Source organism: Protopterus annectens, chromosome 3.part1, assembly GCF_019279795.1.
Source record: "Protopterus annectens isolate FY-2018-M chromosome 3.part1, PAN1.0, whole genome shotgun sequence".
NCBI classification, from domain to species: domain Eukaryota; kingdom Metazoa; phylum Chordata; order Ceratodontiformes; family Protopteridae; genus Protopterus; species Protopterus annectens.
The window spans coordinates 1,672,918,133-1,672,931,808 of record NC_056732.1 but is presented as its reverse complement, the minus strand read 5'-3'; the positions used below and the strand labels follow the sequence as shown (position 1 = coordinate 1,672,931,808).

At 42.0% G+C, this 13,676-nt stretch overlaps 1 protein-coding gene across 2 annotated transcripts in view; it reads left to right on the top strand.

Moving 5' to 3' along the window:
* The window catches only part of METTL4 (methyltransferase 4, N6-adenosine), a 282,933-nt gene that overhangs the window by 97,207 nt on the left and 172,050 nt on the right, over positions 1-13,676 (top strand). For both annotated transcript variants that reach the window (XM_044067700.1, XM_044067699.1), the window contains 2 exons: positions 6,763-6,829; positions 9,865-10,039. In XM_044067700.1, the coding sequence (XP_043923635.1) occupies positions 6,763-6,829; positions 9,865-10,039 (242 nt within the window). The remainder of the gene's footprint in view (positions 1-6,762; positions 6,830-9,864; positions 10,040-13,676) is intronic.

Below are 13,676 nucleotides of genomic sequence, written 5' to 3'. Positions count from 1 at the left end.
GATATGTACGGATTATTTAATAGTGGTAGTCTAAACACGTATTCACATTGAAGAATAAAACAAAAAAGTTCTTATTAGAGCTACCACCAACACCCGAACAGGCATTCAAAACACAAATCGGCCCTTCTCAGAACTCATAGAAATCTGTATCAGCTCCGGTAAGACCAGCCGGAGGCAAAGACACAGCTTCGGTGAACCAAACAAAACAGTTATTTTTAGAACTACTGCATCTGCCCGAAAGGGCATTCAAAACACAAAACAGCTCTTCTCAGAGCTCATAGAGATCTGTAACAGCTCTATATAGAGCTCCAGCTGCCCACAGGGCTAAAACAGCTCTTTTTAGACCTAGCTCCACCACCGACTACACGTGGAAATCTGTTCACCGTTTAGGATCAAGAGTGAAAGGCTTTGTAAAATTGGTTATTCCTTCCCTCCGGGCAGGCATCACTCAGGATCGAAAACCCAAGAGGTCCACACCTATTTTTGTGGTTTTATTACACTTTTTCTGGACCTCACAGAGACCCAGGGTTTAAATAGGTGATTCCTCAAAAAGGGATGATGAACAACTCCAAGTTTAAGGATTTCTCAACAGCATCAGAATGGACTCAAGATTCCAACCTCCCCTCAATCAGACCCAATCCGAACGGTGACTCATGTACAAATCTAGAGGAGCACCTTAAGAACTATATTTGCACTAAATGGGACATTTTCTATCTGAGTCAATGCAAAACCAAAAATGTAATCCCCAAAGGTCTCAAAATATACAAGAAACCACTGATAAGAAGCAAAAACAAAAGACTACAAGACCTGTGGCAATCCATATTGACAAACACCAGCTTCCAACTAATTGATACCCTCCTGGAGCACAACCACACTCGGCAAACAAAAAACATCCGAGCAATAACAGATTGTGAAGAGAATTGTCCAACAAATGCGGACACTGACAGGGCATTCAACGCCATTAAAGAAAAACTTGCCAACTTCGAAAACAAAATCAAAAGCAGAAAATTGAAAAAACTGGCCAGGGACATGAATGACCTGCAACAGGAACCACACAGAAACCACAACAACAGACAACACCAGGATTTTCCAGAGGGCAGGGCACCCAGGGACACAGACATTAAACAACACCACAACACCAGGATTTTCCAGAGGGCAGAGCACCCAGGGACACAGACAAGGTACTAACAACAAGATACCCTCTAAACAACGACCACAGAATCACAACAGAGACCACCAAAGCAACAGGATCAAACAAAGTGAGACCCACCCCCAATACCAACAACAAAGCGGACCACAGCAGCGACAAACACCCACAGGAGAAGGAAGACAAAAAAGAATGGAAAACGACCAAACCACACACAGAGCCATCCCCGAACAAGGGAAAACAAACGATGGGGGCACAAGCAGAGAGAAAACAGAACCCTCAGACGACATCACCCACCAACACAGCAGCCACACCAACGAATCCATGTACCATCCCACAGGGTTCGCAAAGCAAGGACCATTACCAACCACCCAGGTTAACCTCCCCAACCCCCTTCCAAGAGAAGAGGGACAGATCAGGGACCTATCCAACCTCTGGCAACCCCCAGACAACCTTCCACAAAAGAGACTGGTAAAATGGAACCACCAGTGGTCTGGAACCACTCTCAAAAACCACTTACCGACAACGAACTGAGGGTACTACAGAAAGGTCTCACCTTCATCCCCACCAAGCGGGCCAACTTCACCCGGACCATCATAGACCTCAGGCTATGGACAAGGAAACTACAACTCAAACTTTTCTTTTTTCAGAAAGGAAAAAACAACAGACTAGATACCTATGCCCTAAGGGAGGTCAACTGGAAAAGACCAAGCAACTTTTGCCCACCACAGAACCAAGTTATCAGCGCTTTCCAGAACAAATGCGAAAAGGACCTAAAGAAACTCCTAAAAAAAACCCTCCAAAAAGCAGATCTATAATGTCTCCAAAGAGGAAATGGAAGCGCTAAAGCAACTAAGCCAGGACAGTAGCAGGAGAGTAATGAAAGCGGACAAGGGAAGAGGCATCCTAGTCACGGACACCTGTACCTACAACCATAAGATCACGACGATGCTGAACAGCCCCACATTTTATGAAAAGAGAGACACCGACCAAATCACAACAGCCTACCTCGAGGTCAAGAACACACTGAAGGGACTTTGGGCAGAGGGGCTCCTCAGCGATGACCTACTTGATTTCCTAACCATCACACACCCAAAATTACCTCAGTTCTTCAGGATACCTAAACCCCACAAAAACCTCGGCGATCCGCCATACAGACCAGTGATTGCCAGTGGAGGAGCAATTACAGAACCTCTAGCAATATACATGGATTTCACACTCAAACCACTGGCAGAAAAGAATCCCTCATATATTCAAGACTCTATGGACCTTCTCAACAGAATCAAGGACATTCACCTCACAGAAGAAGCCATTTTAGTCACCATCGACGTGGAGGCCCTTTACACAGTGCTTCCACATGATTACTGCATCAGGGCGATGGTAGAGGCCTACAACAAAGACAATGCAGCAGTTATTGGAGAAACAGACAAATTTGGAAAAATCCTCTCACTTATTCTCAACAACTACTTCTGCTTCAATGGTCAAACCTACCGACAAACCACAGGAATTGCAATGGGAGCAGCCATGGCCCCAAGCCTAGCTAACACAGCTTTAAGAAAATGGGAAGAAGACCACGTATACAACTCGGAGTTCTACAAGGACATGGGGTGCTACTTCCGTTTCATTGACGACATCTTTTTAGTTTGGAATGGGACCCCCCAGAAACTACAGGACTTCCTAGACCACATCAACAGCAGCACCAGCTTCCTCAGGTTCACCACCAAAACCAGCCCAATACAAGTCGAATTCCTGGACCTGCTCCTTTCCAAGAACACCAGCAGCAATGACTTCAACCACAACTTGTACAGGAAACCTACAAGAGTAAACTTTTTAGTCCACAGCAGCAGCATGCACCCGTACAAGCTCAAAAGAAACATGATAAAATCACAGGGACTCAGAATCTCCAGAATCACCAAAGACAGTAAAGACTTTCTCCACAACATTAAAGACCTGGAAAATGATTTCCTGGCCAGAGGCTACATGGACAGGACTCTTCACTAGATTCTGGACCCCATCACAAACAACAGAAAAGAAAAACCATTCATACTTCAACAGAGCCTAGGGACTAAAAACAGGTATGAAAACAAATATAGGCTCAACTTTATTTTACATTTCTCCACGGACTATAAAGACATACAAAAGATCATCCGTGAAAACTGGATCATCATCAGTTCTTCAAACAGATCTTTTGGACACATTTTCCCTGAAGCACCAGGGTTCACAATGAAAAGAGGACCCAACCTAAAAGACCACCTCAAGAGACCCCCACCAAGACAACTCAACAGATACGGCACCTATCCGTGTAGCGACTTATCCCCCTGCTTCTACTGTAATTACATGGCAGGCACGGACCGCTTCTACTGCCCCAACAACAAAAAAACAATAACCACAAGAGCATTTGGAGGCTGCAACATAGAAGGTGTGGTCTACAGAGCAAGCTGCTGCAAATGTCAAGCCTTCTACATGGGCAAGACCAGCAATGCCCTCCAAACCAGGATTGCCAAACACCTATACGACATCAGGCACAAGATACCGACAAATAAACTAGCAACACACACAACATATTGTATTATTATATTTAATAAAGTTTTAGTATTTTTAAGATTTATATATACTTTTTTAGTTCTAATCTTTTTAGATATAGGACATGTATTTTTATAGATAGTAAAATGATTTTATAGAACTCTAATACTTCTTTAACACACAGGAACGGAAATGTTTTAATTAGCAGTTTTTGGTGCCAAAAATGTATTATGAGGCGTCTTTGTAACAGTTATGGTGTTCTGAAGAAGCCCATTTTTCATGGGTGAAAGCACTAAACCATTCAATTTGAGTGGCATTGGCTTACTGTTTTGCTTTGCAATAAATGAACTACATTTTATCATTGGCGTTGTGGAGATGTATTCCACTGATGTTGTGGAGCTGTTTTTTGCTGGATTACCCATTCATCATTTAGAGGTGACTGTACACTCATTGGTGACCCTGTGGCTAAGTTTTTGTAGAAAGCAAAGCTTCACAAACTGAAGGTGAGATTCATTGCTCCATATTGGACACAGCAGGTGTGATTCCCCTGTTTCTGCCTTATCTTCAGGAGAAAGTCCTGTTCTTGAAACTAGAAAATCTCTTTTGACAAACCCATTGGAAATGAGACACCCGGATTGCTATCCTTTACATCTAACTACTTGACTTTTCCCCTTCCATTAGTAGCTGTGAAACTCTCTTTTTCTGGGCATGTGATGAAGGTCTTCTCACCCTGTCAGAAGCCTAATACAAAAAGACGTACAAGGTATAAAGGGGCTCATTTTTCATTTGGGGCCACTACCAAGGGACTGGATCCAATCTCAGTCCTGTTTCTTCAGTTTTACAATAACTCACTTATACCTTTAAATCTCAATATAAAGTCCATTTGGCTACTATATTTAGTTGGCTTAGTTAAAGATGTGTAATGACTAAAGATGCATTCTTATTAAGGTGTCTGTGGGACTTAGCAAGAAATTACCCATGGTTGCTCTTGAAGCTGCATGTTTGGCAAGCTCGATATGCATATTCTGGAAAACTCTTTTCTTTTCTTTTTTGACAATTATACCAATATAGAGGATCTTGGAAATTCAAGCCTTGCCTTTAGAATCTCCCTATTTGTTTTTTTCATAAAGATAGTATATCTCAATTGCTAAGCTGTCCTTTAGCCTGAAGGAACCACACTGAGTCTAATCTTAGCAAGTAGATTTTCTCACCAGTCTTTTTATTTTATTTATTATTTTATAATTTATTTTATATTTGTTAACTGGAAAAGTCCGTCTGGATGCAAGTCCTTTTTCAGCAGAGGCCCAGGGAGAAAAGCTCCACATGAAAACAAATACATTCAAATGAAAGCACAAAAGACAACAGTTCAAAGGACAAAATACAAGTCAGTACAATCACAGTTAGTCAAGAGTTTAAGTAGAAGTACAGGTACAACAGTTCCAGTAGCAAGTACAAGTACATTTCGGTCATACGTAAGTGAAAAACAACGGTATATACAGTAGGCTTAAAATTTAAGTAGGTAGCTTAGGCTGGATCTTAAGAAGAATATCCATTCATAAAGCAACAGTTTCATAAAAGTAATGCAACTCCAGATGGATAAACTAGTAGGATCATTGGGTAAAGTAGAGTAGATGATCTTTGAGCAATAAGGTATGAAGAGTAGGGAGGAAAACTGGGGTGAGAGGGAAAGGAAGAAAGTATACAGCAATGTTGTTGTCAGTAAAATTAGGTTATAAATGGGGGGTTGGACTAACCAGCACTAATGCCGGAACAGAGCCAAGTTTTAGTTAGGTGTATATGTTTTTTTTTAAATTGGACTGTTGAAGACTGAGATGTAATATGTGTAGGTAATGTGTACACATTTTTCTCACGTTACTGTAATTCTGTAGAATATCTGCTGCATTAGATGGATGTTCATGGTCAGCAGAGGTTTTATTTTGTAAGAACTAAACTATCTATAAGGATAGTCAAATTTTTATCTCCTTTTCTAACAGAAAACGTAAACAGAATGTCTCAAAACATTTCTCTTTCTAGCTGTCTTTCTACTTGTATTAAATTCTGTAAATCACTTCTTCCAGCAATTCTTAAGGCTCACCCTACTTGATCCTTCTATACCTTGGTAGCCATTTTCACTATAACACTTGTTGATATTTGTGCAGCATCTGCATATCCTTCCCCCCAGCACATTTCAAAGGCACTACAAGCTGGATGTAATAACCAAATGGAACTCTTCCTTTACTAATTCAATTATTGATGGTACCTCTCTTGAGGAAAAACACCATGATGGGCTAGTCTAAGCGTGGATCTTGTCTTACTGGATACAGAAGTTAAGTACTTAACGCTTCCACATTTAACTATCTAAATACTATTGTAGCTCCATGTGTACCCATCTGCCCCCTTCCCCTGGCAATGAAGCCTTTATGTGTATTTTACTGTTTAATTTTAAAAGGGCATATCTCGCATCTCATGAGCCTTCATACCACAGTGTCTTATGAAATGGGAGAAGGGCTCTTGGAAACCTGGAAAAGTTTTATCTGCTTAATGGTTCTAATGCCTCCTGCTTTAGCCCTGATTTTTACAGAGAATGGATCTGCTCTTCCAGGTCTAGTATTATGATAAGTACATAGCTTTCACTTTTTCATCTGCAAAAGGTTTATATGTTCATAGGCAAGCTATCGTTCTGGGCCATTGTAAGCCTATAACCAATTTTTCTTTGTGAAAATCAAACACTCCCACTTATCTGTGTGGTAAACACCCTAACCATTTTGCCAAGCCCCCCAACTAGGTATCTAGGAAGTACACACCATGCTATTTTAGCCTGTACAGCAAGCACTTCTCAGGTTGTAATCACATCCTTCTAGCCTGTGACTTTTATCTCTCTGTGGCAAAAGTATATTACCTTTACTGGTGCTCCCATTTTTGGTAAATAAGCAGTTGCCAGGAACCTGCCTCTGTTCAGATGCTTAGGACTGCAAGCATGTCTATGAGATCTATTACATGCATATTAACATACTTGTTTAGTAAAGTACATACACACATGAAGCACTGTGGAGCTGCAGCTTCTCCATTTCTTTTCTTTTTTTTTTTTTCAGATAAAAAGTTTGATGCAATTGTTATAGATCCTCCATGGGAAAACAAGTCTGTCAAAAGGAGTAACAGGTAATTAGAATATGTTGACTGTACTGTGATGATTTTTCTTACCTCACTGTCTTGCTTATCATACCATGGAGAAAATGGATCTGTGTGTTAGGATTTTTTTTTGTGTAAATCTTGTGCATTCTATAACCTGCTGTGTGATGATGCAACTAAATTCATCATGGAAGATCAAACGTGGAAGCTGCGTTTTTCTGTTTTATGCAATGAGAAGAGTAACAGCTGTCAGTTAGTGTGGATCATAAGCTGGAAGAGTTTTATTAAATCTCACAAGCTAAGTAATCTTTTTTGCAACAATCCCACTCTCTTTGGATTGAAGTATAGGATGTGTAAAACATCTGCCTGCCTGCGTGTCTGTACCTTTAGTAGCTTGTCACACTGTCAGCTTAACTTCATTATGTGACACTATTACACACACCAAGCTCTTACTGATACATTCAGATTTGTTAATATTGTGCCTCCTGGATATAACATAGCCAGTTACATAACATTTGGGAGCAGCTTCTGTGATAGTAAATCCAGAGGAAATAATCAATAATCATCATTGTTTAAGCAGCAGGTTAGTTTATACCCAAATGGCCAAGAAAAGGTTAGGAATGAAATAATGGTTCAGCCCAGTATTAATCAAATGTGGTCTCACTAGTAATATTTTACTGAAAGTGATACATTGATACGTTATGTAATTCACTATAGTTAATATATTCTCACTGAAGTGCAATATTTTTCTCTTAAAAGTGCAATTGCAATAATTCCTCGTGCAATATTAACAAACTGCCTTTTCTTCTCTTTTTCTGTGTACAGTATTATCTGTTCATATGTTTAGCTTTATATGTATGGGTAGTTTTACCTGACTAGAAAGAGGTTATAAGGAGTATTTTTGTATATTAGTCATTAGAATAGTTGTGTGTACGTCATGTCTTATTCTTTTTATACTTAAATTGGCTGCATACTCTGATAACAAGCTGATACCTGAAAGTTCATTTAGGTTGCACGTTTTGTCTTCAGCATGCTCATCCCCTAAAATTTGTAGCTCCTCTTCTACCTTGTTTCAAAAAGAAACTCCACTGGTGGATCCAGCAGTTGTCTTTAAATCCAGGGCTCACTCACCCGCCTTCCATCTCAGGAGCTGTTCACAGACGCTTCAGATGTGGAATGGGGAGCAGCTTTTGGCTCCTTGAAGGTGTAGGGGGGAGTTGATCTGCTCATCAACAGAAGGAACACATCAATGTCAAAGAGGTGAGAACCCTTCTGTTGGCTCTTCAGACTTTTCATCCTCTTTTCTTCCCAGGACTTCTCAAGGTGTTTACAGACAACACTACAGTGATGTGGTATGTAAACAAACAAGGGGGAGCAAGATCTTATCTTCTTTGCCGGTTGGCACTCCTAGTATGGGATATTGCTGTGCAGTATCAAGTGACTCTTCAGGTAGTTTACATTCCCTCAGGTCAAAACATTGTGGCAAACACTCTAAGCAGGTGCTTAACTCAATCCCATGAATGGATACTTCAGAGGGATGTGTTTCGGGACATTGTCCACCAGTGGGGTACTCCTCAAATAGATCTGTTTGCCTCCCCTCTGAACAGACAACTTCCTCTATTTTGTGCAGGTGTTCCAGGTCCTCCAGTGTGGAACGTGGATGGTCCTCTCTTTTTGTTGAAAGGGGATGTTTCTTCATGCTTCTCTCCCCTTCCCCTTATTCAAAAGTCCTGTTCAAAATTCAACAGGATGCCCCCAAATTCGTGGCGAGTCCTTTTTGGCTGAGACAGCATTAGTTCCTGCTTCTTCTCCATTTAACCAAGGGCAGTAATCACAAGTTACCTCACAGTGTGGACCCACTCACACAAGGCAAGGGATCTCTCATTCGTCCCCACCTGTCCACACTTCAGCTGACTCTGTGGGAGTTAGGATGTGCTTAGGGTCCTGCAGGAAGCATGGAAACCAAATACTAGGAAATCCTACTTATCCAACTGGAAGCTGTTTTCTGTTTGGTGTCTTTCTTGTAACCTGGATCCACTGTCTGTGGATGAACCTTTGGTTCTGACTTATCTGTGTGAATTGCTCAATGCTGGGTTGGCTAATTCTTCTGTTAAGGCACACTTATCTCTGCAATCTCTGCTTATCTGCCTTTATCTCCTCCTTTAGTTTCTAGGTTTGAAGCTAAATTCCTTAAAGGCGTTCTTCATATTAGGCCTCACAGGAAGCCTGTTCCTCCTCCCTGGGATCTTCATTTTGTTTTGGAGAAATTGACTGTGGCCCCTTTTTGAGCCTGCAGCTTCAGCTTTGACACAACATTGCTCTTGGAAGACTGTTCTTTTGTTGAGCCTTCCTTTTTCTGTTAAGGCTCATTCTACTAGAGCTGTGGATTCTTTTCATGCTTTTTTCATAGGTTTAGATACTAACTCTGTTCTTGAGGCAGATACCTGGACTTAATGTGCATACAGTTACCATGCACTACAAGCTGGATGGAATCTCCAGAGCTAGAGCTGGTTTCACTAGGGCCATCCTTAATGACTTCCTAGAGAGCTCTGCTGGTCCTTCCTCCTCACAAGTTTCTTCCTGAGCTTTGGCACTCTCCCTAATGTTAAGAATACTGCAACGGTGAAGTGGAAGGACATAGTACAGTTGTGTAAAATCTTACCATAAAGGTAGCTGTCCTTCTCTTCACTTTTGCAGTCTTTACTCCCTCCCACCTCCCCCTGGTCTACTTCTCTTGTGGATGTACTGGTTACCTTTTGGTCTTCCTTGGACTAGCATTTCTTCTGAGGATGGTAAGTCTTGACATCTCCTTTTTGCCCTACATTATGTGAGGAACTTATGTGTGATGTATGGCGTATCTTAAAGCAACCTAAGGCTTTGGTATATTGGCCGGACGTCGGACTGCCCTAGGCAGGGGATTCCTAATGTTAAGAATACTGCAACAGTGAAGAGAAGGACATCTACCATTATGGTAAGATTTTACACAACTGTACTTTATTGCTGCAATTTAGTTGCATAACTGACCTTTCTCTGGGACACTGATTATTCCTTTGTGTCTTTCACAGGTACAGCTACCTACAATCATGGCAGATCAAGCAGATACCTATCCCAGCATTGGCTTCTCCTGAGTGCCTGGTAGCCACATGGGTCACAAACAGACAAAAACACCTGCGCTTTGTTAAAGAGGAGCTGTATCCACACTGGGCCATAGATCTAGTCGCAGAATGGTATTGGGTTAAAGTAAGTCAGTGCATGCATAGTCAGTCTGGGTGCTAGAAGGAGCTAAAAATCATAGTGAACTGGCAAATATAAGAAATAAGAAGAGACTAGATAACAAATAACTGGTGCTGATATGGGTAATTCTTGCCCAGTGACAGGAGTCTTGCTTTTATCTGCCACTCTCTTACTCATTATTATCTCTCGTATGCAGTTATAACATGTTGCTGTTCACATCTGTCTTCCATTAACTGTCAGGAAGACTCTATTGTATTCATGCCACCCTGGTAACTGTACAAGACTTAGTGATATGGTTATGACTACAGGTGTTAGTCCTTCAGGGATATATCTGATGGACCATATGTTGACCCTACTATCTGAGAATATAGTTGCAGGAACATGGGCTGAAGATCAACAAGTCCAAGACTGAAGCCCGGCTTTTGGGAGCTTGGTCCAGCTTACTACTGCACAGATAGTATGAAGGTCAAAGGAGCTGATAACACGCATTAGGGGTGCATAGCAAGTTTGAAACATTTTGGAATATGGTGGAATTCAGACACCTCATTCCAAGTGCATAAGGAAGTAGTAATGGAGAGTGTCTGAAGGCATTGTGGTATAGATTGAAAAATCAGTAGGTTTCTTTTCCCATTTTCCTAGACAAGCCATTGGGAAAGGGGTCCTTCTAGTACAGCTAAAATTAAAGATTCCATGTGGTAGTGTGCTTTACAACTTTAAACCTTAGCATCTTCCACAATGTGCAGGCCAGAAATAGCTGTTTTATATTCTTTCCTCCCATGTTGGCTCATTGGTGCAGAAGAATAAACATTTGACTATGGCTCAAATTCAAGTTAAGGTCTACTTAAGTATCTAGTTTACACACTATGCATAAAACAAGTAAATAATCATAAACAAAGTAACACCAAATAAATACAAAAACACAAAATGTAACTGAGGCAACTAACCTGAAATCCAAATCAAAGTAGTAGATTTTAAGAGAACTCTTAAAGCCATCAGGTGTTGGAGTCAGCCTTAACCAGCTTGCAAGAATATTCTGAAAATATGGTCTTTGGTAGGCAAAAGAGCACCCACCTAAATAATCTAGCCAAATCATTGGAACCTCTACCAATGGAGGGCAGACAAGCAAGACTGATTAGAGATCAGAGCACTGGAATAAGTGGCTGAGGAGGGGAAGATTGAATGTCCAGTTCAGCTCTCCTCTCTTGGGGTGAGGCCTGTTGTACTTGGTACTGTGCCAACTACTAGCAATGGCTTGGTGAAACCACAATAAAAGAAATGAGTTGGCTACATGCAAGGATTGCTTAGCAATGATTGCATTATAACCAGGGTAATGTGTAGCCTCCACTTCAGCTAAGTGGTAGAGCAATCCATGGGAACCAAGCAACTAAGCTCTTAAGACTCTCTAGAACTTGTTCCAAGATGGCTGCACATTTAGTAACAGCTTAATTCTAACTATCCCAGTGTGAAAACAGAAACTCAGCAGAGAAGACCAATACACTTTTGTGTTTCTAGGCAAATGTCAGTAACTGGCTATGAAGTGTACTGCATGGATGTCAGGAAAAAAGAAATACAGATGACCTGAAAGAAAATCAGTTACAAAAGGTGAGGAAAAAACATTGACTGGGAAAAGTTCTTCAGCTGTTTAGCAAAGAGCAGTGCAGCCTCCAAACGTGACTTCCTGTGACCTAGAGGAAGGTATAACACAACTGCACACAGACCTGGTTAAAATAAACAAAACATTGCTGAAATATATCAACTCAAACAACAAAAGGCTGGAAAAAATGAAAGAAGCATTAAGCAGCTATTCAGATGAGCTGATAAAACTGTAAAAAATCAGAGGTCGAAGTGAAGAAAAGGCTAGCTGAATATGAGATGGCACAAGAAGAGATGTTTAAAAAATAATAGAATTTGAGGGCAGAGAACTTAAGGAAAACCTGAGATTTTCAGCTGGAATGAACAGAGACTGTATTAATTTTATGAAAACACAAATAAACAACTGGACTATATTCCACATCAGTTGCTAGTTGAAAGGGCACATCATATGTATGCTCCAAAGCTTGTTATGAGAAAGCAAACTAGACCTTTAATAGTAAAGATGCAGTCCTACCAGCAGGAGGAGTTTATTCTGACAAAACTGTGGCAGAAGGACAGAGTACTAAAAGTGGGAGACAGCACTTAGTAGAAATACAGGCTGCACCATGCGTCTTGGCATGGATAACCTTTCTTTTTGGTTCTCTCAAGTTTGTGAGTGTGGCTGTCAGTTTGGGATATTTGTTCCTGTTAGGAGGGTAAAACTTCAATATTTGAAGATATAAATAGATCTGAAGTTTTTGTCTTCAGTTGGTCTTCAACCTGTGGGTTCCTGGATCCAGCATGGATCCGACTCGGCCACATACCCAGCATCTTGATCTGAGCTCTAAGCTCCTCCTTTACCCATAATGCTCCCGTCTCCCTTCGGATCTCGTTTGCCGAGCTGTTGTCTGCATCGCGATCTGTGCTGTCTGGTTATAAAGTCTGGGTAAGTGTCTTTATAACTGCTAATTTTTCCCTTTTTCTCATATTATCCACTTCTTTTCTACCTTCCCTTGCGCTCTCTATGTCGGTTAAAAAAAAACCCTTCTGTGTCTATCTTTATCATGTGTGTGGTTTGTGAGTCAGCATGTTAGGCCTTAGGTTAGGAGTATGTCTGATACACCTAAACCAGGCTTCTGAAAATGCATGGAGTGTGGCCACAAGCTCTCCCCAACTGATGGTCACACTCTGTGCATTGTATGTCTTGGGGCAGCCCATTTAGATACTTCCTGTTCCAGCTGTGCCAGGTTTAATCCCCGGGCACTGATGGACAGGAGGAATAAGTTAATTTTGAAGGGCCTTCTTCCCTCTCCCACTGTAGTGCAGGCCTCCTCTGCCCCAGCTTCTACTTCTCTTTTCACCCTGGCGTCTGGGACTCAGCTTCCCACCAAGAGGCCTGGGGACAGAGACCAGCCAGCCAAGACAAAGGACAGGGCCAAGAAGCAATCCCCGGATCACTCGGGTTTTCTGGGCCCTTCAACAAAATTTAGGTCAGCTCCGAGGTCTGAGTCCCCCCGGCTCCATTCCCCTCGGTTCTTTCTGGAGCTGGAGGAGCTTCAGACCCAGTTGCTCGAGCAGGCTTCCCCTCACTGCACTCCAGGCTAGTGTCGGGGCCTCCTCATCTTGTTCCACCCGCAGTCTTTCTGAAAGCGGAGGTGAATAGGATGATTCGGAAGTTTATCCGCACTCAGATTCACTTGGGAGTCCTGCCTGCCCCCTCTCACTCCAGAGCAGGGGACATGCAATTTAGGTTTATCCCTTTATCTCCTTCTTTGATCTGACTTCCGGTTTCAGAGTCCTTGGATCCGAGGACACTTGGCGTCAAGGGGTCGGCTCCGATGATGCCTTGTACATTGTTGCAGGCCATGGCCTTGAGCAGGTCGGATCCGAGTAGTTCGGATCCAGCAGGCTCTCGGAGCCGTAGCCTCGGTGCCGAGTCCAAGGAGATGGTGTCGGCTCCAAGCCTTTCAGAGCAGAGCTTTCCCCTTGATATCTCGGTGCCTGGAGGTTCAGCTCCGGCTCTCCTATTGGGTCAGAGGGTTACGGCTCTACCCATTGTTCCTTTTCAGGA